The sequence below is a fragment of the Mesocricetus auratus genome, unplaced genomic scaffold (assembly GCF_017639785.1).
Source record: "Mesocricetus auratus isolate SY011 unplaced genomic scaffold, BCM_Maur_2.0 Super-Scaffold_100014, whole genome shotgun sequence".
In the NCBI taxonomy this organism is placed as follows: Eukaryota; Metazoa; Chordata; class Mammalia; order Rodentia; family Cricetidae; genus Mesocricetus; species Mesocricetus auratus.
Window position 1 is genome coordinate 1,366,414 of NW_024429197.1, and position 22,263 is coordinate 1,388,676.

Consider the following 22,263-nt stretch of genomic DNA (forward strand, 5'->3'; position numbering starts at 1 on the left):
GTGCCTCCCTGTACCTATTTTGCTCTGACATAGCTCACAAGCAAGAACAGCGGCCCCGGGAGCTGGGAATGTGGGGTTGGCAGCGTGATTACCTAGCGTGTGTGACGCCCTCGGTATCCCTGGCACCACAGAAACTGGGCCAGCAGTTGGGAACTTGAGGCAGGAGAATCAGAAGTTCAAGATTGTCCTCGACCACACAGAGAGGTGGAGGCGAGCCCGGGCTACATAGAGACCCTGACTCAAAACACAACCCAAAGCGCCTCAAACAAAACAACAGCAGCAACAGCAACAAAAAACCTCTTTCGCCCCAACTTTCGTCAGATTACACTTAGTTTTCCCCACATGAAGTTGTTCCCTCTATGAAAAAATCGTGTTTCACTCTGCCCCCATTTTCCCTGTAGAGGTGTGCCTTACCGGGGTTCACCTGTCGGGAAAGTGCTCTCTGAGGAGTCCAGGGTGCTCGCCCCACAACCTTCCTGCCTCCTACCAGGACTTCCGGCCACATGCCAGGGGCTCCCCACTTCCCCGCACACCCCGATGAGCCCTCGCCCTTGTGCCAACCCGCAACCCGCCCCCTCTGTCACCCCCACCACAGGAGAGCGAGGATGCTGTCAAAGCACTGGCCAAGGAGAAGGACCTGCTGGAGCGAGAGAAGTGGGAGCTTCGGCGGCAGGCCAAGGAGGCCACGGACCACGCTGCGGCCCTGCGCTCCCAGCTGGACCTCAAGGACAACCGCATGAAGGAACTGGAGGCCGAGCTAGCCATGGTGAGCTCACTGGCCACTGGAGTAGCCCAGGCCGTTACTACAGCTTCGAGGCTGGCAGCCGGGGCCACCCGAAGCCCCTGGGGAAGAAGGCAGTCAGGAGGTTAAGGGAGAGCCACAGGCTACATGACACTCGTGAGCTGGGGACTTCCTCAAGCCCAGGAGCACAGGGACCCCAGGAGGCCTCCAAAGCCCTACTTAACCATACTCCCCAAGCAGCTGCTAAGAAGTGGGGAGATAGGAGGACATATTTGTTTGGAAAAATATCTGGGAAGAAATACACAAAAATATTAACATCTGAGTCTAGGATTACAAATGGCAATAGCTACCTATCTATACATATATACATTTATATGTATGTATGTATGTTACATATACCTATATCTATATCAACTACATATTTATCTTATGCAGAATATTTAAAGACGTTTGGTCCAAATGTATTTATAGCAAAATTGTCTTTCTTAGGTCATTAAGTGAAAAAAACAGATGGATTTGTTGTTGTTGATCACTGAAATCCATTGAAGCCAGAAGGCATGTTTCAATTCTACCATGGGGGTCCTGGGATTGAACTCAGGCCATCAGGCTGACAGCAAGCACCTTTGCCCAGTGAACCCCCCCATCCCCTTGAGTGACTCTTGAGTAGTGGGAGATACTGTCCTGCAGGGTTGCCAGTGCCAGCCAGCTCATGCAGTCAGTCACAGAGCCCCGCTGGGATGTTTGGCCCTTTTGGCCTCTGTTCCACATAGGGATCCTTGCGTGTGCCCTGTAGGGCTTTGGGGAGGACGCAAATGAAACACAAGGAAACAGCTACCATGGCATCTGTGTACAGTGATGTCAGGGTTGCAAAACTAGAGAGAGGCCACCCTGTGCAGGATAGCTGCCTTGTGCAATGCTGACCCCTAGTGGTGAGAGCCATCCAGACAGGAAGACTGCCTCCACTGCTGTTCCTGAAGCCCTGAGGGGGATGGATGGGAGTGATCCTGTGTGCCCAGATCACCCAGTTCCCCGTGAACATATAGATGAAGCACATCTTGGTGCTTTGAACCCTGGCCTCAGTATCTTATGGGTTCCTGGTTTTCCCTGTACTAGGGAATAGCCCCTCTGGCTTCTCCCAACATACTGACACACAGCCTGCTTGGCTTTGGCTCCCTGTCCTCCCTTCAGACCCTCTGCTGCTGCAAGCTTGGAGCAGCATCTCAGGAAACACTTCCTAGAGGCATGGGGAAGAGCTTTACACAGACCCATGATGGCCCCATCCCCTTCAGATGCCCCTCTGGCTGCACGTTCCCGTCATCCCTTGACAGACGTCAGGCTGTAGCACACCTTTCTGCTCTGAGGTCAAGGCCGGCACGAGGAGCTCTCTCAGAGTCACAGAGATCATAGGCAGCAGAGGGCAGCTCTGCCTGGCAGAAGCGCACGGGCATTCCAGAGGGAAGTCAGGACCCACAGGCGCAGTAGGGCACCAAGGGGTACTCGGGGCCACGCAACAGTTCCAAAGCAGCAGAGGTCAAGCGAGCTCTGGCTGGACTTGGGTCATGTGAGCGTAGTCATCCCAACTTAGAGATCCCCCAGGGCTCAATGCTCCAGGTTCAGGGTGCTCTGAGAGGGCGAAGGCCCAGAGAGGAGAAGTGGGGGAGGTCAGAGCTCAAGAGGAGCGAGCTCCCAGCATTGAGTTGTGTGTAGTGGAAGTGATCAGTCAGACACGCTGCGTCGATTGCTGTGGAGATGGTCCACGCAGCTGGAGTGAACACATGCCTACCTCCTCTGAAACTCACCGCTACCCAGGAGACCCTTCCTTCCCTCCTTCTCTCCTCCCTTCCTTCCTTCCTCCCTTCCTTCCTCCCATCCTTCCTCCCCTCCTCCCTTCCTTCCTTCTTCCCTCCCCTCCTTCCTTTCTTCCTTTCTCCCTTCCTTCCTTTCTTCCTTCCTTTCTTCCCTCCCTCCTTCTCTCTCTCCCTCCCTCCTTCCTTCCTTTCTTCCTTCATTCCTTCCCTCCTTCCTTTCTTCCTTCCTTCCCTCCTTCCTTCCTTCCTTTTTCTCTTCCTTTTTTCTAGAAATCTTCCTCAGAAATTTCTAGTCCTGTGTGGGCAGCATCAGAAGCTCTTGTGTTTAGCTCCTAAGGGGTCCAGATACGGAAACCGTAAGGGATCTCTCACTAGTCAAGTAGTGATACTTCATTCCACATAGGGGGCCCACTCCTGACCCAGCCAGAGGTGAGGTCCTTCATCACCCGGGGCAGAGAGAGAGGGCGAGTGGGAATGGAAGGGCCTCGTGCCCGGGCCTCTTCCTGTGTCGCCCCTAAAGGCTGCTGGTTCTGTGGTCTGGTTCGGGTGGTCCTCTGCGTTGTGTCTGTGCCTGGGAGAAAGGGGAAAGCATGGTGGGCCTTTCCCTGTCTCCTTCCGCTCCTCATTTGGCTTCTTCTGGCCAGCAGGGGCCTGGAGAGCTGCCCAAGCCATAGAAAACGATTAACAGAGAGAGTACGCATGATTCCATACTCCTTTTCTCCCCCAGCAAACTTAAAGTCCTGCCTGGTAGCATCTCCTGGAGTGGGGAGATCACTCGTAGCCAAGAGGTCTCCGAGGCAGGACAGAGAGAAGACCTGTGGCCTCCACAGAGGCCATCTCGCTACCTGCAACCCCAATGTAGTGTCATGATTGTACCAGTTCCCCTAATACAAGCCTTGTCCCTTGGAGCCCTTGTCCCATAACCTTCGCTTCCTCCCAGACTCGATCTCAGATGCGTGTTTTACAAGGTGTACCCAAGAACGTCCCCTACACCATGTTCTTAGGCCCATCAGAGTCCCGGCCGTGGTGGGGGTGCCTCTGTTGATCAGATGCTTGCTCCTCCAGCGTGAGGACTCAGTTCAGTTTCTTAGAACATGTGTTCAAAGCTGAAGACGGGATCCCTTGCTAGCCAACCATTAATCTAATCAGCCAGCTCCACTGAGAGACAGACAGGCCGTGTTTCAGAAAGCAAGGTGCGTGGCTCCTGCGGAATAGCACCTAACACTGACCTGCAACCGCCACACACACGTGTGCATGCGTCCACGGGGGCACACACATGCACATACGTGTACCCACAAAGAATCCTTGCTTGTCCTGGGAGAACCCAGAAGTGATGAGCGTGTGGTTGCTTCCTTCTGCCTGATGCAGGAGTCTCGCTCGCTTTGCTCTTACTGACAGCCGAAGGTGAGACCCTGGTGGGCGTGGGTGACCCCTGTATTACAGACACATGGCTGGCGGCCTCGCTGGTGTGGAAGTAGAATTCCGGTGCCCAGCAACCGCGTGAGAGGTCCCCTCCGGTTACATTGCTTCTTCCTGTCTCCCACTCTTTCCCCAGGCCAAACAGTCCTTAGCCACACTGACCAAGGACGTTCCCAAGCGGCATTCACTCGCCATGCCTGGCGAGACGGTGCTCAATGGCAACCAGGAATGGGTGGTTCAGGCTGACCTCCCACTGACTGCTGCCATCCGTCAGAGCCAGCAGACGCTCTACCATTCCCACCCTCCCCACCCTGCAGACCGACAAGGTGAGTCCTGCCCGGCCTGGTCCAGCAATAAGGGAGGCCCCTGGGCCCAGTGGGAAAGGTGGCTTTTCTGTTCACACTGCATCAGCCTGGGGCATCACAGGACAGACTATGACTCACGCTCATACCTGAACCTATAAGACATGGGCTTCAGGCATAGCTGGGTCCAGAGGTGCAGCCGCGCCTAAGGAGAAGTAAAACTGATCACCCTGCTTGGCCACCTTGGGTTACATGGCCACCCCTGAAGGAATCACAGGGTCTGGGAGAGCCAGTGCTGTGAAGTCAGCCTGAGCCACCCAGGCATCCTTCAGCAGGGGAGGGTACTGAGCTCCTTGAGTAACAGTTGTAGCTAGTCCGTAGGTTACAGAGAAAACGTATAAACGTCGCATGTGTTTGCTCCGGGTGCTTAGCAGAGTGCCTGGCATCCATTCCCACTGCCTGTGGTGCTCACTCCAGTCCAGACTCCTTCCCACCCGGCTCTGTTAAGGGTTCCTCTAGGGGCTGTCATAAAACTGGCCCTCCAGGTGCCCACAGCTGGCTACCACAGGTCCTGGGTCGCCTGTAGCTGGCGCATGTAGGGTAAGGCAGTTGAACCGTAGAGGGAGGGGCACAGGCACAGATTCACACTGCTGAGATCATATCCTGGCCCTGTTACTTACAAAGGGTGTGTGGCCTCTGACCCGATACAAGGGTCATCCGTTCCTGTGGTAGGAGGGATGCTGGATTCTTGATGCGCAGTATGTGATAATGTGTCTGTTTGCTGAGCCCTCCCTCCCAGGATCGCCAGCAAGGTAAAGTGTACAGAATTCCCACGTCAGGGCCTTGGTAAACATTAGCTGCCCCTTCCTGTCATCACTGACAGGGGATACACAGGGCTTCAGACCCCCTTCTGTAAGCAGACTCAGCCTGTCTCCACTGAATGGCGACAGCAGCTGCTCTTTGGCCAGTATCTCTCCCCCACAGGGGGGGAGGGGGGAAGGAAGAGGATACAGCAGGCCTTGAAGCAAGGTCACAACTGAAGACCTTATCAAACATAAGTCCAGCCCCGCCCCAGGGATGCTGAGCCTCAGGGATAGCTACCTAGTTAGTGCTAAGACCCAGGTGGGAAGGCGGCCGCCCAGCCTCTGGTCCACCTTGGTGGCAGGAGGCAGAGGTACTGTAGAAGGTGGGTGGGCGGAGTTTGCAACGACAGTTTAGGAGTTAATGGAATGGTAGGTGCTTTGGATCACCACATCTGAGGCTGCAGGACCTTACCTTGGTGGGGCTGAGGCTGAGTTGAGGTTAACCAGGCCACGGGGTCTGTAGACCCTTCCTCCTTTGCTGTCTTTGCCCCTCCTGTAGCCACCTGGGAGCTTTTTGTTAAACACACCTTCTCAGAGCTTCCAGGCCCTCTCCCTGGCTGAGCCCCCCCCCCGCCCCCCCTCCCCCCGTGCTCCTGGGACTTGGTGTTTACCTGCTCGGGGTGACCCACATCCACACCAGACTGTCGCTGGGAAGGATTTGGCACCATGGTTCCTTCCCCCTTCCTACTGCAGGGCCAAATAGCCGTGTGTTTCACCCCGGCGCTCTGCAGAGGGGCCTGTCCCCGGCTTCGCTTTAGTCTGCTTTGTGTTGCTGTGGTAAGCTCCACCACAGAAGCAACTTGGAGAGGAAAGGGTTATTCCATAGTCTGACAGCTTCATGAAGGGCGGTCAGGGCAGGAACTCAAGAAAAGAACCAGGGACTGGAGAGATTGGCTCAGTGGTTGAGAGCACTGACTGCGCTTCCAGCGGACCCGGGTTCAGTTCCCAGCACCCACGTGGCAGCTCTCAACCCATGGCAAAGCACCAATGCATATAACATAAAAAATTAATAAATTAAAAAAAAGAACCTGGAGTCAGGAGCTGAAGCAGAGACCATGGAGGGGAGCTTCCTGGCCTGCCTGCCCCTAGTGGCTCGCTTAGCTTGCTTTCTTATACCGCCCAGCCCAGGGCTGGCACCGTCCACAGTGAGCCGGGCCCTTCCACATCAACCATCAATCAAGAAAATACCCACACACACCCCATGTGCCCACAGGCCAGTCCGAAGAAAGCGGTTTCTCAATTGAGGGTCCCTCTTCCCAGATGACTCTAGCTTGTGTCAAGTTGGCACAAAAAAAAACAAAACAAAACAAACAAACAAACAACAACAACAACAAAAAAAACAGCGGAGGCACCTCCATGGTGCAGATAATCGAATTGGCTCAGAGAGGGTGTGGAGGCAGGGAGGCCACCCTGGTCTTGGAGGGGTCAGATGGCAGCTGCCATGGACTAGGAGAGTAGATGGACTTGGCTGTGCTTCAGGGACACTGGGGAAAGAAAGGATCTGGCAGTGGCTTGGGGGAGTTCTCGTCTGGGACTCTGCTGTTGAGCTGTGGTTAGGATTACATAGCCTCTCATCTGGAACCATTCAGGTGAGGCTTCATAGACCCTCCCTCCCCCAGGTGAGGAGGGCTGAGCTGTATCAAAAGGAAGGGGGAGAGCTCTTCTCAGCAGCCACCCCCGAGAACAAGCCGGCTGTTGTGCGGAGGGGAGGAGCTGGCCACCACACTTGGCTCTGACTCAGCATTACCATCCGTATAATGGGTGTACCGGGTGGTCTCTCCTGTGTCACACTCACTCACCAGCTGTCCCTGTTTTCCAGCGGTCAGGGTGAGCCCCTGCCACTCAAGGCAGCCTTCCGTCATCTCCGATGCATCTGCTGCTGAAGGTGACCGGTCATCGACACCGAGTGACATCAACTCCCCAAGACACCGGACACACTCCCTCTGCAACGTAAGGCCAGCAGCAGCAGGGCCTGGGCACTTGGGCCCTGCCCAGCAACGGCGGGGCCGGGGGGGTGGGGCAAAGATGTGCCCACTCTTTCCTCTCGTCCACCCAGGGAGCGCTGTGGCGAAGGCATTTCCCGTTCTGTTCTTTCCTTTTCCGAGAAGCAGTGGATGTGGGGAGAGAGATGAGGCCTGTTTCCTCCTGTGTCCGGGAGGGCGAGGAGGAGGGTCTGCGCAGCCGGAACCCCGCCCGGGGCACCCCATCTTGGGCCCTGCCTGGGACCTTGGGTCTGACTACAGGACCACCTGTCCCCTGTGGCACCCGCTCTCATCTTTCATCCTGGAATGATACAGATTGCTGTGTTTTAGTTTTGAGTTTCCGGTGGTTGGGACATGTGTGGCCTCTGCCGAGAGGGCCTGTAAATCTGTCTGTCTGTCTTTCTTTCTTCCTTCCTTTCTTTCTTTCTTTCTTTCTTTCTTTCTTTCTTTCTTTATTTATTTATTTCATTCTTTCTTTCTTTCTTTTTTTAAATTATGTACTGACACCAGCAGTTAAGAGAGTGAGCCCAAGCCCTCCAGGGGGCTGTGACTTAGTTCACTCTTCACTTACCGTAGCAAAGTGACTGAGGCTGGGTGAAAGAAATGATTCCTGTTAGGCTCTACTCGTAAAGGTCCCATTACTTCCCACATCATCACCCTGGGGACCGGGCTTCCTATACAGCAAACCTTTGGAAGACGCTCTGAAACCATAGCCACGCCACTGCAGGCTCCCAAGCTGGTGAACCCAGCATCAGTGGGCGGCTGAAAACCATGTCAGCCTCCAAGAGGAATGGAAGGTCAGAGGTTGGGACCACTCCGAGTATTTGTCCTATCAACATAATTGATAACCCAGAGGGCTTCCCTGCCGTGTCCTAAGGACAGAGACGTCACACTGAAGTATCCCCAGATGCTTGAGAAGGCTCTCTCTCTCTTTCCTCTTTCTTTCTTTCTTTCTTTCTTTCTTTCTTTCTCCCTTTCTTCCTTTTTCCTTATTATTTATTTTTATTTTAATACGCATGAGTGTTCTGCCTGCATGTGTATGTCAGTGCACCATGTGTGTGCAGTGCCCATGGAAGCCAGCAGAGGGCATCAGATTCCCCTGGAACTGGAGCTACAGGTGGTTATGAGCCACCATGTGGGTGTCAGGAACTGAACCCAGGACCTCTGCAAGAGTACCACTTGCTCTTAGCCATTGAGCCATCTCCCCAGCCTTGGGAGGCATTTATTAACCAACAGAGCTTACTGACTGTGTGAGAACCTCTAATACGCACATACATAAGGTTTCGAAAAGCAGCGACTTTCCTTGGTATGAGTGTCTCCATCCTCAGTAAGCATGAAAAGCGCTTACTATAAAAGTAGCTGTGATTGCAAGGCCTGGGGAGATGGCTCGGTTATTGAAGTGTTTGCAGTGCAAACACAGCTGAGTTGAGTCCCCAGAATCCACATAAAGAGGCCAGGCACAGTGGTGTGCACTTGTAATCCCAACACTGAGGAGGTAGAGACAGGAGGATCCCTGGGCCTCTCTGGCCAGCCGGCCTTGTTTAATCAGTGAGTTCAGGCCAGTGAAAGACACCGTCTCAGAAAACAGTGGAATGACATGGTCCCTAAGGAATGACACTAAAGTTGGTCTCTGGCCTACACACACACACACACACACACACACACACACACACACACACACGACACACACACACACACACGACACACACACACACACTCACACACTCACACACACACACACACACACACACACACACGACATTGCTTCACAGAGGAGCAGAATGGGTGGTTTTGTTGCAAACCTTGAGTCTGACCAAGGCATTTCTTTCCAAACTGCCTTTATTCCCCATCTCAACCATTGTGCACATGGATAAACTAAAACACCAGAAAATGGCTCCGGGTAGCTCTCTGTCCTCAAGAATGTGACCTGGTACCAACAAGATCAACATAGACTGAACTAAAGAACAGCTCACACTCTGACCAGTAATTAGAGCAGAAATGAGGATTTGATACAGGGAAATTGGATGCTAAGAGACATTGGTCTGTGTCTATTTCTTCATGTGCAATTCCATACCTGCAATTCCAGAAACAACCACTAGGAGTCTCCCTAGTAATGCCTTTTGTAATCTCAATGGACTTTATGCTCCCAGGGAGAGCAGATGTGGTTCTCGGATGTCCTACCTACCCACAGGCTGTCTCATGTTCCTAAGAAAGAATTTAAAGAGTCCTGACCTGTGTGAGCAGGTTACAGGCAGTCAGGACCCAATGTGTACTTGCTGTGGAATCCCTACTAGAAAAAGCACAGAGCCAGGAGAAATCAGACACCCCAAATCTGAGTCCCAACTCTACTTGTTATTAGCTCTGTAAGATTGATGGTGGGCCCCTGTTTATGCCTAAACCCTACTAACAGTTCCTGGCAGCCCCTACACAAAATAAAAGAGTTGCTGTGTTGGTTTCAGGGTATTTTAGTGGCCGTGTGGTCTCCTGAGTCAATTGTTTAATTTGTTGTTGTGCTTTTTTTTTCTTTTCCTTTTCAGTGAGTAGAACCCAGGGCTTGCTAGGCGAGCGTCTACCACTGATCTCAACTCCCTCCCCGTTAGGATGCTTTTTGTTTTTTCATTAAAGTTGATGTCTTTATTTAAAAAAAAAAAACAGAAAACACCTAGCAGCAGCCTCCCATCTGAACACCTGGATCAATTAAGGCAGGAACTTAAACCTCAAAGGATTAAGTGTTGAAAGGCTGGAGCAGGCAGGAGAGAGAGCTCCTCGGGTTCCCTGACTAGATGTCTGATGAGCCCTGGGCCCCACCAGTTGTCTGTGTGGAAGTGCCACAGAGTAAGGGTCCGCACTGTGGAGGCAGGGCAGCCCTGGAACAGCTGGTGGCTCCCTTCCAGGAAGACCCCTCCCCCCCATGCTAATGGGCCCCGAGCTCTCATGTGTCCTGTGTCTGCTGCTTCATCATCTTCTCTTCTGACTACAGGGCGACAGTCCCGGCCCGGTTCAGAAGAGCCTGCACAGTCCTATTGTACAGGTGAGTGGGGCTTCCCTGGCTCCCCGCATCCTTCCTCCACCCCAGCCCGACCCTCTTCTGTAGATGGGTTTTCCTTTGGGCCTCCAGCTCACAAATAAAGACGCAGAGACTTATCATGAATTATGAAAGCTCTGCCTTAGCTTCGGCTTGGTCCTAACTAGTTCTTAAAACTTAAATTAACCCATATTTTACCATCGACTCTCTTTTACTCGGCTCGGTTATGTTTGCTATGTACTGCCCGTCCTGCTTCCTCCGAATGTGACTGGCGACTCCGCCTTTCTTCCTCTGAGTCCTCTCTGTCCCCAGAAGTCCTCCGCCTAGCTTCTCCTGCCTAGCTGGCCATTCAGCTCTGCATTAAACCAGTGACCCAGTGATGAGTCTTCACACTGTAAAGGAATATTCCCCAGCACGCTTCCAGCCTCGTTGCTGTGAGCCTCCAGTCACCCTGACGCCAGTTTTGAATTCCCAGGATGGAGAGGGATCGAACCCCTCTTTGAGTCACACGTGTGCTGGCACCTGAACCACAGGCAGTGGACACTTGGGGCCCCTGGCTGCTGCCAGGTCTACCCCTTTTGTTGTCAGCGTGAGAAAGGGAAGAACCTGAGGGCAGCATCTCTCATGTCACGGTGTTACCCGTTTTCTGGCTCTGAGCCATCCATCTGCTTAGGATTCCCCTAGAGAAGACTACATACATCTTGGATGCAAATTCCTAGACCCTACCCAGTAGGACTTCCAGCTCAGATTGGGAACAGGGGCTGCATTCCAAGATATTCTAAAGTGTTCCTTGAGCCTTGAGTCTAGTTTATGCCCTACCCTTTCTGTAGATAATACCAATAATAATAACAATACCACCACATGTCATTGCATAAGGCATTTGGCCATTTGTGAAGCTCTCTGCAGGCGCTACCCCCAAGCCCCCAGTTACAAGGTCGTTGTCAGAGTTCCTAGGCTGGCCCTGTTCCGCATGTATCACTGCGTCAACTCTGCACGCATCCTGTCCACCCTGCATCAGAGTGACCACAGGCGGTAGTCAGTTCATGGGTGTGTCCCTGCAGGCCCTTAAGTCTTTGAGGTGAACTCAAGGGATAGTAATAGTCCAAGCAGCTGGAGCAGTTCCTGGCCACCACATGTCAGTCAAGGTAGGGCCAGTCCTAAGTGTCTTTGCCTTACATCAGAAATGCCTGGGTTTGCTCGGAGGATAAGGGATAGACCCTTGGGATTTCTGCCCCAGAGCCCAGCTTCCATCCCTCACTGTGACCTGGACCATGACCTAGGAAAGCCTCCTCCCTGCCCTCCCATCCACCGCTATCCTTCCCACCAGGCTAAGATTACCTTTGTTCTTCTCACCTCTGCCTCAGTCACTAGAGGATCTTGAAGACCAAAAACGGAAAAAGAAGAAAGAGAAGATGGGATTCGGCTCCATCTCTCGAGTCTTCGCCAGAGGGAAGCAGCGGAAGTCCCTCGACCCGGGCCTCTTTGATGGTACCGCCCCTGATTATTACATAGAGGAAGACGCGGACTGGTGATAACCCACCGCCCTTCGCCCATTGTCCGTGGGCACGTGTCTGTGTGTGGATGAGCCGTGGAGCGTGCGAGTGTGTGTGCGTGGGGGCGCGGGGGCCTGCGTGGGGTGTGTGTGCACGGGTGCGCTCACCCACGTGGGTGTGTGTAGCCGAGTGCCTAGAACAGGCGGAAACACGAATGTGCCCCACCCCCCTCCGCGTCGCCACCTCTGTAATCGATGTACATACCACAAACCGTGTGTGACTCCTGTCAACTCTGTTGTCTCCAAGCGATACAGTTGCGTTTGTTTTTCTTGTTTGTTTTGTTTTTCGATGTTTGGGGGTTTTTTGTTTGTTTGTTGTTCGTTTAATCCGTTGTATTTTCGTTTTTAATTTCCCCTTCTCCTCCCTCCTCCTTTTTATGAAACTTGAACACTTGAAGGACTGCTGTGTATTTGTAAATAACAAAAGTAGTGTTGCACTTCGTGCTTGTAAAGTCCCTCGTCCAGCCGCTACTGCAGCCCATGTCACCAAGGATGTGGTCTGTGTTCCATGTCCCCCCTCCTCCCCACCCCTCGGTGTGAACGTATGGGACCAGACCCTGTTCTCGGGGTGTGCCCAAGTCACTTTAACCACACACTCACAAAAAAAACACCCCGCCATCATTGTCAGGGTAAGGTCACTCTGCAGAGACTCATGAGCCCACCCAAGAAGTCTTGGCTGGGCTACAGTGTTTATAGGGGCTCTTTTTAATGGCCTGCCTGTTTTTAAATTGTGTTGCTGTTTCTTTCTTTATGGAACAAAAAGAGAGAAAGAAAACTGTTGCATTTAATTTATTTGCACAAATGCAGAAAACGTATTCTATCTAAATTATTACGTGAATATCGGAATGTATATTTTTCCACGGGGTGGGCGGGAGGCGGGCGTTTCTGCTGACTTGTCTATTCTGTGTTCATGCCGCTGCAGACACTGTGCGAGGTAGCATTAGGGTGGCTGGAACTGGGTGCCTCAGATGGCCAGCTCGCTTATTCTCTTTTCTCTCTTCTGTCTCTCCCGGCTGCTGTCCCTGCATGAGAGGACTCCCACCTTCTGCTCTGGCCTTCCTCTATATATATTCTCTCTATATATATTTATTTATCTGACATACAGACCGTGACTTCATTGAGCAGAGCACTAACACGTTCCTCTTCTCTTGGGTCTGTCTTTGGAGCCATGTTGATTGAGTCCAGGGAAGGATACCCTGGGTCATTCGTAGGGTCTGATTGGACATCTGGGCCCGAGTCAGTTGGGTAAGAGGCCTCTGGTGGCGCACATGCATGCACGCATGCACGCCTCTCCATCCTTAGTTTATTGCACACATGGGCCAGGCAGATGTCAACAGAGAAGATGCCCACCTTCTGGGAAGGGCTTTTAGGGAGAATATCTGCAGGCGAGCCCTCTGCCTTCTTTTTCCCAGTTGACTTCTTCAGCCACACATGGACTCCCTTGGAATCCCCTGAGCCCTGTCCTCCCAATTCTATCAGCAGCTCAAGCAGGCTTATCCCATGAGGGTTGGCGGATGCCTAAGCCTGTTTGTCCCCACAGGGGTTCACCAGGGCATGGAGAACCCAGAGTTTCCAGCCAGTTCTGCCCCACCCCTAAACCTCAGTTTCCCTTTTAATTGCCCCAGGATCCCCTTTCTAATGATCCTTAACCACTAACAGCTCGGTCCACACCCTCATGGCCACCGTGGCGCTCCCACTAACAGCAGCGTTCTCGACTCTTAAGAAGAGAGTTTTCAATGCTGGACGGAGCATCTGGAATGTATAGGATCCTGTGCCCAAAGTCTCTAAAACAAGCCAAAAAATCCCCCACCAGGTCCCTCTTCCCTCCCAACCTAGCCCAGAGGCTGAGAAAGAGAGCAGGCAGGGATGCCTAGTGAGCGTCTTTGTGTCCCTTTCAGCTCAGCTGATTAACCCAGCCTGGTGGTGAGGGAGAGAGGCCAGAGCTGGCATCAGGGGGAGGTCTTAGGAAACATTTTTCCCCTATTGGATTTTTGTGGTTTTTTTTCTTTTTGTTTGTTTTTTATAACCCCCCTCCCTTTTTTTTTTACTTACAAGAAGATTGCAACCACTCCTGGTAATGACTTAGTCATTCCTTTTCATTTCAGTTTTTGGAAATTAGGAGATTATCCCAAGAGTTACTAAGAATGATTTATTTGAGAGAACCATGTCAAATAGCGAATGAGTTATGGGTAACTATAGATGAGAAGGACCTTTTCCCGTGGGAGAGGTTTCTCGAAGGCATGGATGCAAAATATAAAATATTAAAAAAATCTAAATAAAGCTTATTTTAAAATATGATGGAATTCTATGTGACTTGATTGTTTCTACGTCCCTCCACGGGGAGCCAGCCATGTCCCACCAGGAGGCACAGCTTGCATAGCCATCACTCCAGGAAAAATCCCTAGGCTGGGTGGCAGGAGGAATCGAGGAAAGCTGGCTGGATGCTTAGTCCCCTGCAGGGGGCCAAGCCAGGTGGACTCCCAGGACATCTCTCCTGGGTCGCCTCTCCTCATTAAAGGCGTCTTCAGCATCCGGGGCTGCCCACAGCCTAATGCAGCACCTCCAGACCCAGGACCCCCATTCCCTGGAGCTCGGGGGCCCCACCAGCTTTCACCTTCTCCCCTCAGAGCTATGGCTGGGATCGTGAGGTACGCTGCCTTTCCTTGAGCCTCAGCAGACCTCTTCCTCCCAAGTTCCTACCTCGGGCGACCAGAATGACTTGACTTGAAAGAAACAGTAGGGCCCAAGGCAGAGTAGACCAGGCCTTTTTTTTTTTTTTTTCTCAGCACAAGATCTCCTAGATGCAAAACCCTGGTTTTCAATATGTCCTGGGAAGAGCCCATCGTAGTAACTCCACATCCTGATTGTAGCCAACACCCTCAGTGTCTGTTTTGTGCTCAGAAGCAAGACTGATGGGAGGATGCACTTGACCGCCCCTCCCAGCCCTGCTGACAGAGAACGTGGAGCTCCAAAGGTAAACCATGCTCCAAGGCGCACAGTGCGGGACCTCGGGTCCGTGAAGTCACAGCGTCAGGAAAGCGAGGGACCATAAGGAACCTCGTCCACCAGAGTTCTCAATGGCCAGCCACATTCCTAGAATCCACATGCCTAGAATCAAAGGCTTTTTTTTCTTCCGGTGATTCTAACCAGCATCCAGGACTGAGAATCCAGCACAAGGCTAATCTAAGCAAGGCAGGTGTGTTCATACTTGCCACACAGTAGTAGTCCGTGCCCGACAACGTGCAGACATTACTAATCAATCAGAGTCCGTCCCGCCCATCCCAGAGTAGCCTCAGACTCTGACTTCACAGAGCTTCAAGTATCAGTCCGGTTTGCAAGGATAAAGTTGATTTGCTATCCCAAAACTGGCCTCTCTACACTGGTTTAAAAAAAAAAAACATGGGGGAAATTTAAGCTCAGAAAGGAGTGATTTGGTCAAAGTTTGCCACTCAAGAGAGGGACCATGCTGACTCAAAAAGTTCCACTTTATTCTCTGTATTTTTCTCTTGTGGTGGCTCATGCTAGGGAAACAGCCTACCACTGAGCTACAATGTCCCTACCAGAACATCCTTAATAAAAGAATGCCTTCCAAGTGACACCTGTTAATCCACCCAGGACTCCCAAAGCCAGTGTTCCTGCTATGCAGGTTGTATGCTGTCCCTCGCCATTCTCTGGGCTGAGTGACTGACCCCCTGGCTTGTGCAGTACTCAACTCAATAGCCTTCCTGCATGCTGTCCGCTCATACTACCAGACTCCCACCAGTATAACCAATAATCGTAACAACAGTAATATCTAACATTCATCAGCATTTGTCACAGGCCAGGCTGTATGCTTCCCATGAATTAACTCCGTTAACCCCGCAGCCTGTGTCACTGATGTGGACTCTGAGGTTAGGTAACATTCACGTGTGGAGGTTGTAGGTGTGCACTGTCGCCCCTGGTTTGTGCAGTGCGGGGGGGATAGAATCCAGGGCTTCGAGCCTGGGGAGTCTGACTGTATCCCAGCATCCGGGACTGGGAGGGGCCAGAACCTAAAGGTATACCTGCCGTCTGGGGTGCCCTCCTGCTCAGCAGAACCTGGCTTGAAGACCCCGCCCTAATTCCTGACACGCATGACAATGACCTCTGACCCAGCCTGGTACTGCTTTGGTAACAGTACAGTGTTCCCATACCTGAGCTGTGGACCTGAGAGCCAGCTCTTCTCCAGCGGGGGGGAGGCATGTGGCACCCCAGCGCTAGCAGATGAATCAGCAAGTTGCCCGAGCTGCCCCCCCCCTCTGGCCCTCTGTGACGTAGACCTGCTGCTGTTGGCTCTGCAAGCCCAGGCGAGGGCTGGCTGTACTGTGGATTCTTGGGCTTTGGGGCTGGGGGAGGGGGCTAGACAGGAGACTGAAAGTAGATGCTCGTGTGTGCTGGACATGTGCTGTACTACCAAATTTCATTGCCCAGGACTCTTTTTACTCTCTTATTTTGAGAAGGGACTCAGTAAGTTACCTAGGCTGGTCTTGAACTTGAGGTCCTCCTGCCTCATATTCTCTGGTAGCTGGTATTACAAGCATGCACCATCAGGCCTGGCTTTCAACCAGTATGGTTTTTGAACACCCCCAACTTACACTTTAACAAAAGAGGCCTCACGGAGCCCCCTACCCCCCCCCCACATCCCTCTCTATTATGACAAATAACTCAAGTTCTTTCAACTTGGACCCCCACACATACCAGGCAAGGTCCCTCTGTCCTGTTTTCCAGTGGGTCAAAACTTGGTAAAAGTTGGCTAAAGAAGTTTCCACTATACAGCAGTTCCTCATGAGCATTAAAAATAGCCCCAGTAGCTAGGTGGTGGCACACACCTTTAATTCCTGCACTCAGGAGGCAGAAGCAAACAGAACTCTTAAGTTAGAGACCAGCCTGGTCTACAGTACATGTTCCGGGACAGATAAGATTACTCAGAAAAACAATCTCAAAAAACTGGGGGGGGGGGGGGGAGAACAAGATAAGAATGTTTGTGTGGTAGATGTTCTTTAGATATCAAAGCTAAGGCACACTCCAGCAAGTTGGGGGTTCTGCCTCTGATGGCAGCAAGGGTGTGGTGATGGCCTCCTCAGCCACCCTCGCACGGTGTCCTGAGGCCCAGATGTGTTAGCCTGTGTCTTCCGCAGCTGTACACGGCATCTGAGAGAAGAAGTTCCCCAGAGAATTAGTGTTTGAGAAGCAGGACCAGGGCTCTGGAATGTTCCTCAGGGGCCTAATGGAGTTCCTGCCCAGTATGGTTTCCATCATCGCTCTTGGCAGATGAGGCAAGAGGATCAGATCACTGTCATCCTTGGCTACATAAGGGTTGGGGCAAGCCTGGTCTGCACTAGACCCTGTCTAACACAACACACTTGGGGTGGGGGTGGGGGCGGGCATCAGGACCACCTCTATTCTAGTAACTACATCACCAGGAGGAAGCAGCAGTTGAGGACCCCAGTGCTAGGGAATCGAATTGTGTGCAGTGCCTCAGGGCAGATGCAGGCTGTGTCATTGGGAAGTGAGGACGCTTGCAGTGCCATTAGGTCCCAGGCCTCATCTATACCTTGACCCCCAGTTCTGCCGTCACTCCTGACTTCAAGTGTTTAGCCCATGGGCCTCGGTAAGCTTGTCTGTAAAGTTGGTGTAGCCACCAACTCCTCACGAGCTTAAGATGAAAGCCAAAGCTTTTAAAGACCATGATTCATGCCTTCCCCAACTTGTAACATGTAGGTTTAAGATCGGTGGGAAGTAGGAAAAGGGGCTCAGCATTGGACGGAGCCACGGTTATCCATGCCCTAGAACCAACTATTGACTGGTCTACCATCTGAAAGGACTAACCCAAGGCTAGTTGCTCGGGGGAAGGCAGTGTTTGGGGTTGTGAGAACTCGAATCCCTCCAGCTGCCAATCCCAAGTGCAAGTTCATCACCAGGGTTACTCTGAAGAAGCATCCGCACCTTCTCTGATTTGCAATAGAGAGGCTTAGGCTTTGGCCATGGAAGTCACCGACCCCAGCAGCATTTTGCCTCTCCAGCATCCAAAGAGACTGCTCGTGACCACCAGGTGGAGATGCACTACCCAAGGCTGTGTCCTTGAAACAGAGTCAGGGTCACCCAGGATGTGACTTTTGTAAGGAGATGTGCCAGTAGCCAGGGCTAGCCTGGTCTAGCAGTGAAGTGTCTCTCTCTTGTTCACTGTTAGTTATTTTCACCACTACCCGCTGGGAACTCTCTGAGAGAAATATAGAATGACCAATCAAGGCACAGAGAGGTGATGTTCTTGCCTCAAGTCGCACAGCTAGGAAGAGACAAAACCTTGTCTGTCTGCTCTTAGTGGTATTGTCATGTGGTTTCAAGTGAATCCCTGACCCTAAGGTCCCCACCAGGGCCAGCCAATTGACAGAAAACTCCAGAAAGTTTCATCAGGAGGATGAGACCAAGCCCTGAGCAGGTCACCTCTATGTTGTCAGTTTCTCAACCCAAAGAAGATGAGTCATAAGTAGGACGTTTGCAAATTGTGTTCCAGGGAAGCCTGGGGAGTTCCTCAGAGATCTAGTAAAGGGTTCTTATAGCTATTGAATGATTAGCAGGCTGGGCTGTAAGCCACCATCAGAACCAGTGGCTATGACACACACCAGCCTTCTGTATAGGGGTCCCAGGCTATAATAAGTGATGGAAACAGAACAGTTAGAAGTTTGAGGGACACAGGTAGACCAGTAGTTGGTTCTAGGGCATAGATTCCCTGGCCTCATCCCATACCTGCTGAATTAGAAGGCCTGAGGTTGGGACCCCGGGATTTAGGCTCATACCAGACAAGCTCTCCAGCATGGGCTCAGTGGAGGCTGGTTCTAGGTTAGAGGCTGAGGAGGCAGCTGTGTGACGTCCTGCAGAGCCTGATGTGGTCACCACAGGGAAATCTGGGGAACCAGAAGCTAACAGGAGCCCAGGGCACTCCAGACAGAACTCTGCTAAGAGCCTTGAGGGGCACTGCTAGCAGAGGCAGCCAGCTGACACCTGTGTCTGCCACCTGCAGCAGAGGAAGTCTCCATGGTAGCTAGAAGAGTTCAGCCTTGGGATGGGAGGCAGCGGGTATAAGAGCCAAGCTAAATCCAAGTTCTAAGCTTGCCATCCACCGTGACGGACCCCTCCCCTATGAGCCACCAGCGTTTGTTCTGAGCATCAGGCAGCCCTGTAGCCTTAGCGAGAAGCTGTTTGCTACGCTGAACACCAAACAACAGTTTGGAGGGAGGGTTGAGGGAGCAGTTAGACCGCAGAGGAGCCAGCAGGCGTCCACCTACACCCTGCCTCAGGATGCTGAAGTGGCTGGACCCTGCCCAGTCCAGATGCCCATCATCCCTTGCCCAGTTTGATCTTGGACTTTGTGACAATGGGCAAGTCAGTTTCCCTCTCCAGGCCTCAGGTTTTCTTTAAAGACACGGCAGGCAGAAGTTACCCGTCTGTGGCCCATCACCTCAGAAGTCCCTGGATTGCCGTACTAAGGCTTTGCCTACAGCCTACTCTGGGCCATCACCACCACCACAACCGGGGCCCCCTCCCAGGGTCCACACACTGCCTTTCAATCCCCAGTTCTGGCTTCCTGAGCCTTTACACGTGAGGTCATTTGAATGAAGCTCCGTAGCATTAAGAGGGTGGGGAAGCTGGGATGGGTAACCCTGTGTGTGCCTCGGGGCGTGCAGGCTGTTTCCAGGATGGGAAGAGAGCAAAGGCACAGGGGGCCACTTTCCATAGCCTCAGCTTATGTGTTCAGCCCCTCTCCCCACCAGACACGGGGGTGTGGCTTTCCCTTTACCCCAGGAAATACAGGAAAGGAGCTGGTGTCTTCTGAGAGCCTGCATAGCGAGGTCAGAGACCCTCTCCACGAAGCTGTGAACCTAGATCCTGGATGAACCCTAGCAAAATTGTTAAGCAACACTGCTCCCAGGTCACAACCTTTTCACTGTTTACGGCTGTCTTTCCCGGGCAGATTAGGGAGGCAGAATTCAGAGTGCTGCCTCTGGGTCTGAGCTCGGTCCCCACCCTCACTAGCTAGTCATTTTCAGCAAGTTAGTCAACTTCTTGGGCCTCAGGTTCCTCGGCTGCACAATGGGGAAAATAAGATAGGACGTCCAAGGCTTCTGCAGGGATGATGACCACACAGTAGGTTCAGCTCAGACAGCGATGACCTTGGTTCAGCAGGTCACCAGCTGTCAGGTAAGCAGAACACCCCCTTACACAGGTGATGGTTGGGTAAATACAGTAGCTTCTCCAGCTGCCCAGTCAGCCCGGGCATAGGAGGCAAGAGTACCAGGGCTGAGGGGTTCCCGGTGGCCTCTGCCTGCCCCTCCTATAATGAATAGGAGGACTTAACTGTAGCCAAAGAGAGTACTCATGTCTAACCCGGTGCTGGGATCCACGATGTCCCATTCTCAGACCTATGCCTTGAGCTGCACCGTAATATGCAGCTGGGAGGAAAACAAAAATGTTGGTCAATAAGCTGGAGCAACTGCACTACAGATCTTAGCAGATGCATTCACTTATGAAGGCCCTAACAGGTTCTGCCATGCAGAAAAAATATTTTACATTCTCCCATCCAGTGATTCCCTGGGCTTAGCTGAGCCCAGAAGCAAGTCTTTTAAACTAGCTGTGTGTGGGCCATACTCTGAAAACCAGTGGGACTCATCATGTCACCCGGCAGGCACCTTTTGGTGGAGTACTCTGTGCATGAGATGCTGAGTCACGGGTTCTTTGGGGATGTCTTAGCATGTTCTTTCTGGCACTGCCTCGACATGGCACATGCCTAAGGTTCATGTCTGCTAACCCAGTGCACTTAAGAAGTGAGGTGAAATACAGGCATGGAGAACTCCAGCACCTTGACAGGCAAAATGGGGCCGGAGATGTAGGGCCACAGTGGCATGCCTGCTTGGCAGCGATGAAGGCCTCGGTTCCATCCTCATTACCCCACAAGACTGAGTATGGTGACATACACCTGTAATCCCAGCACTCAGGTCGGGGAGGCAAGATCGGGAGTTCAAGGTCACCCTCAGCTACATAGTAAGTTTGAGACCAGGCTGGGTTATACGAGACCCTGTCTCTTAGAAGCAAACAAAGAACATGAGAGGAGCTAGGCACAAGGTTAGGCGGCTGTATACTGTGAGCCACACCTCTGAGCCACGCCTACGGGGACATAGGGATCCCCAACAGTTAGCTAAATGGCTGGGATCGGGGTGCACTCTCGTGCTGCTGCTTACTGTCCCCTGTAAGAGGGACTGGGCCTGTTACACAGGACCCAGGAGGTGGTTCTCTCGCCATCTAGCATCTTCTGGTACCCTATGGGCGTCCTGGGCGGCCTAAGTGCTGTTCCTGTGACGGCACAGGCATGTTGGATTCACATTCAAGTTGGCCCCGCTCCCGGGCAGGGCCAGCATCCTTCCTTGATAGGATGCTGGTATCTCTGGAGGTGGCTTAGGGCAGATTATCGGGACACCTTAAGGGCCAGGGAGGGGAGAGGGCAGCCTCTGACAGGGGACACCGCAAGGGCCAGAGCCATAAAGATAGAGAAGACACAAGACAAGGGACATGAGGATTCCCCTGGACAGTGGGTCTCAACTGTGGGTCACTATCCCTTTGGGGGTCGAACAACCCTTTCACAGGGGTCACCTAAGGCCATGGGAAAACACAGACGTTTCCATTATGATTCATAACAGTAGCAAAAGTACAGCTATGAAGTGACAAAAAATAATAATTTTATGGTGGTGGTGGGGTCACCACAACATGAGTAACTGTATTAAAGAGTCGCAGCATTAGGAAGGTTGAGAACCACTGCCCTAGGACATGGAGAGGCAGGTGGGTGAGATCGTGAGTTGCAGTAGGTTCGTGAGCTAATCCCACCTTCCTTCCCTCCTGCCCTGTGTGTGTGCAGGAAATGCACATTTAGTGACAGCCGAGCTGGCAGAATTGACAAATATCCCCCTGCTACAGAAAGGGTTGTGAGCAAGTTCCCGCTCAGGAGCCAGGGCTTAGAGCTGTGTGACTCTCAGCTGGGCAGCCAGTTCCTCCCAGCCTCCCTCTCTCCCTCCGTGAGGTGGAGATGTGAAAGTTGCAAATGTCAACCAATACAGGGAAAAGGGGCTTAACATCACAGTAGCTCGTGTGCGGGCTGCAGGAGGCCCAGGGCAAGCAAGTCTGGGCTGGCAACGAAGGTTGGGCTCCACCATGGCTGGGGTCCTCTGAACACTCTAGGATCCTGAGCCCCCCTGTCCTCACCCCAGTGCAGTGGCCTTCAAAAGCTTGGAGCCTACCTCTCGGGAAGAAGCGATGGATTGTGGGACTTGGTGAAGTGGGCTCAAATCACTCACATCTGTGTCTCCAGGACAGCTCTGATAGGCTATGCTGGAAAACACACTGTGGGTGACAAGGACTCAGGTCCACCTCCATGAGCTGGCCCCATGCCAGAGTGGCCACATACATCTGCTTCATGTCATCTATGCTTCAAATTCACAGACAGGCAAGTCAGTGTCGTTGAGAGCATGTGACCCATGTAAAGAAGAGGCCTCACCCGCCCTGG

At 52.5% G+C, this 22,263-nt stretch overlaps 1 protein-coding gene across 6 annotated transcripts in view; it reads left to right on the forward strand.

Moving 5' to 3' along the window:
• Kazn (kazrin, periplakin interacting protein) overlaps window positions 1–22,263 on the forward strand; it is a 981,286-nt gene that overhangs the window by 932,639 nt on the left and 26,384 nt on the right. For 5 of the 6 annotated variants that reach the window (XM_040757474.1, XM_005081094.4, XM_040757475.1 and 2 more), the window contains 5 exons: window positions 596–766; window positions 4,106–4,295; window positions 6,954–7,084; window positions 10,097–10,147; window positions 11,506–11,629. In XM_040757474.1, the coding sequence (XP_040613408.1) occupies window positions 596–766; window positions 4,106–4,295; window positions 6,954–7,084; window positions 10,097–10,147; window positions 11,506–11,629 (667 nt within the window). Of the gene's footprint in view, window positions 1–595; window positions 767–4,105; window positions 4,296–6,953; window positions 7,085–10,096; window positions 10,148–11,505; window positions 11,630–22,263 lie in introns of those variants that run through there. The other variant, XM_040757478.1, reaches the window with a different exon arrangement.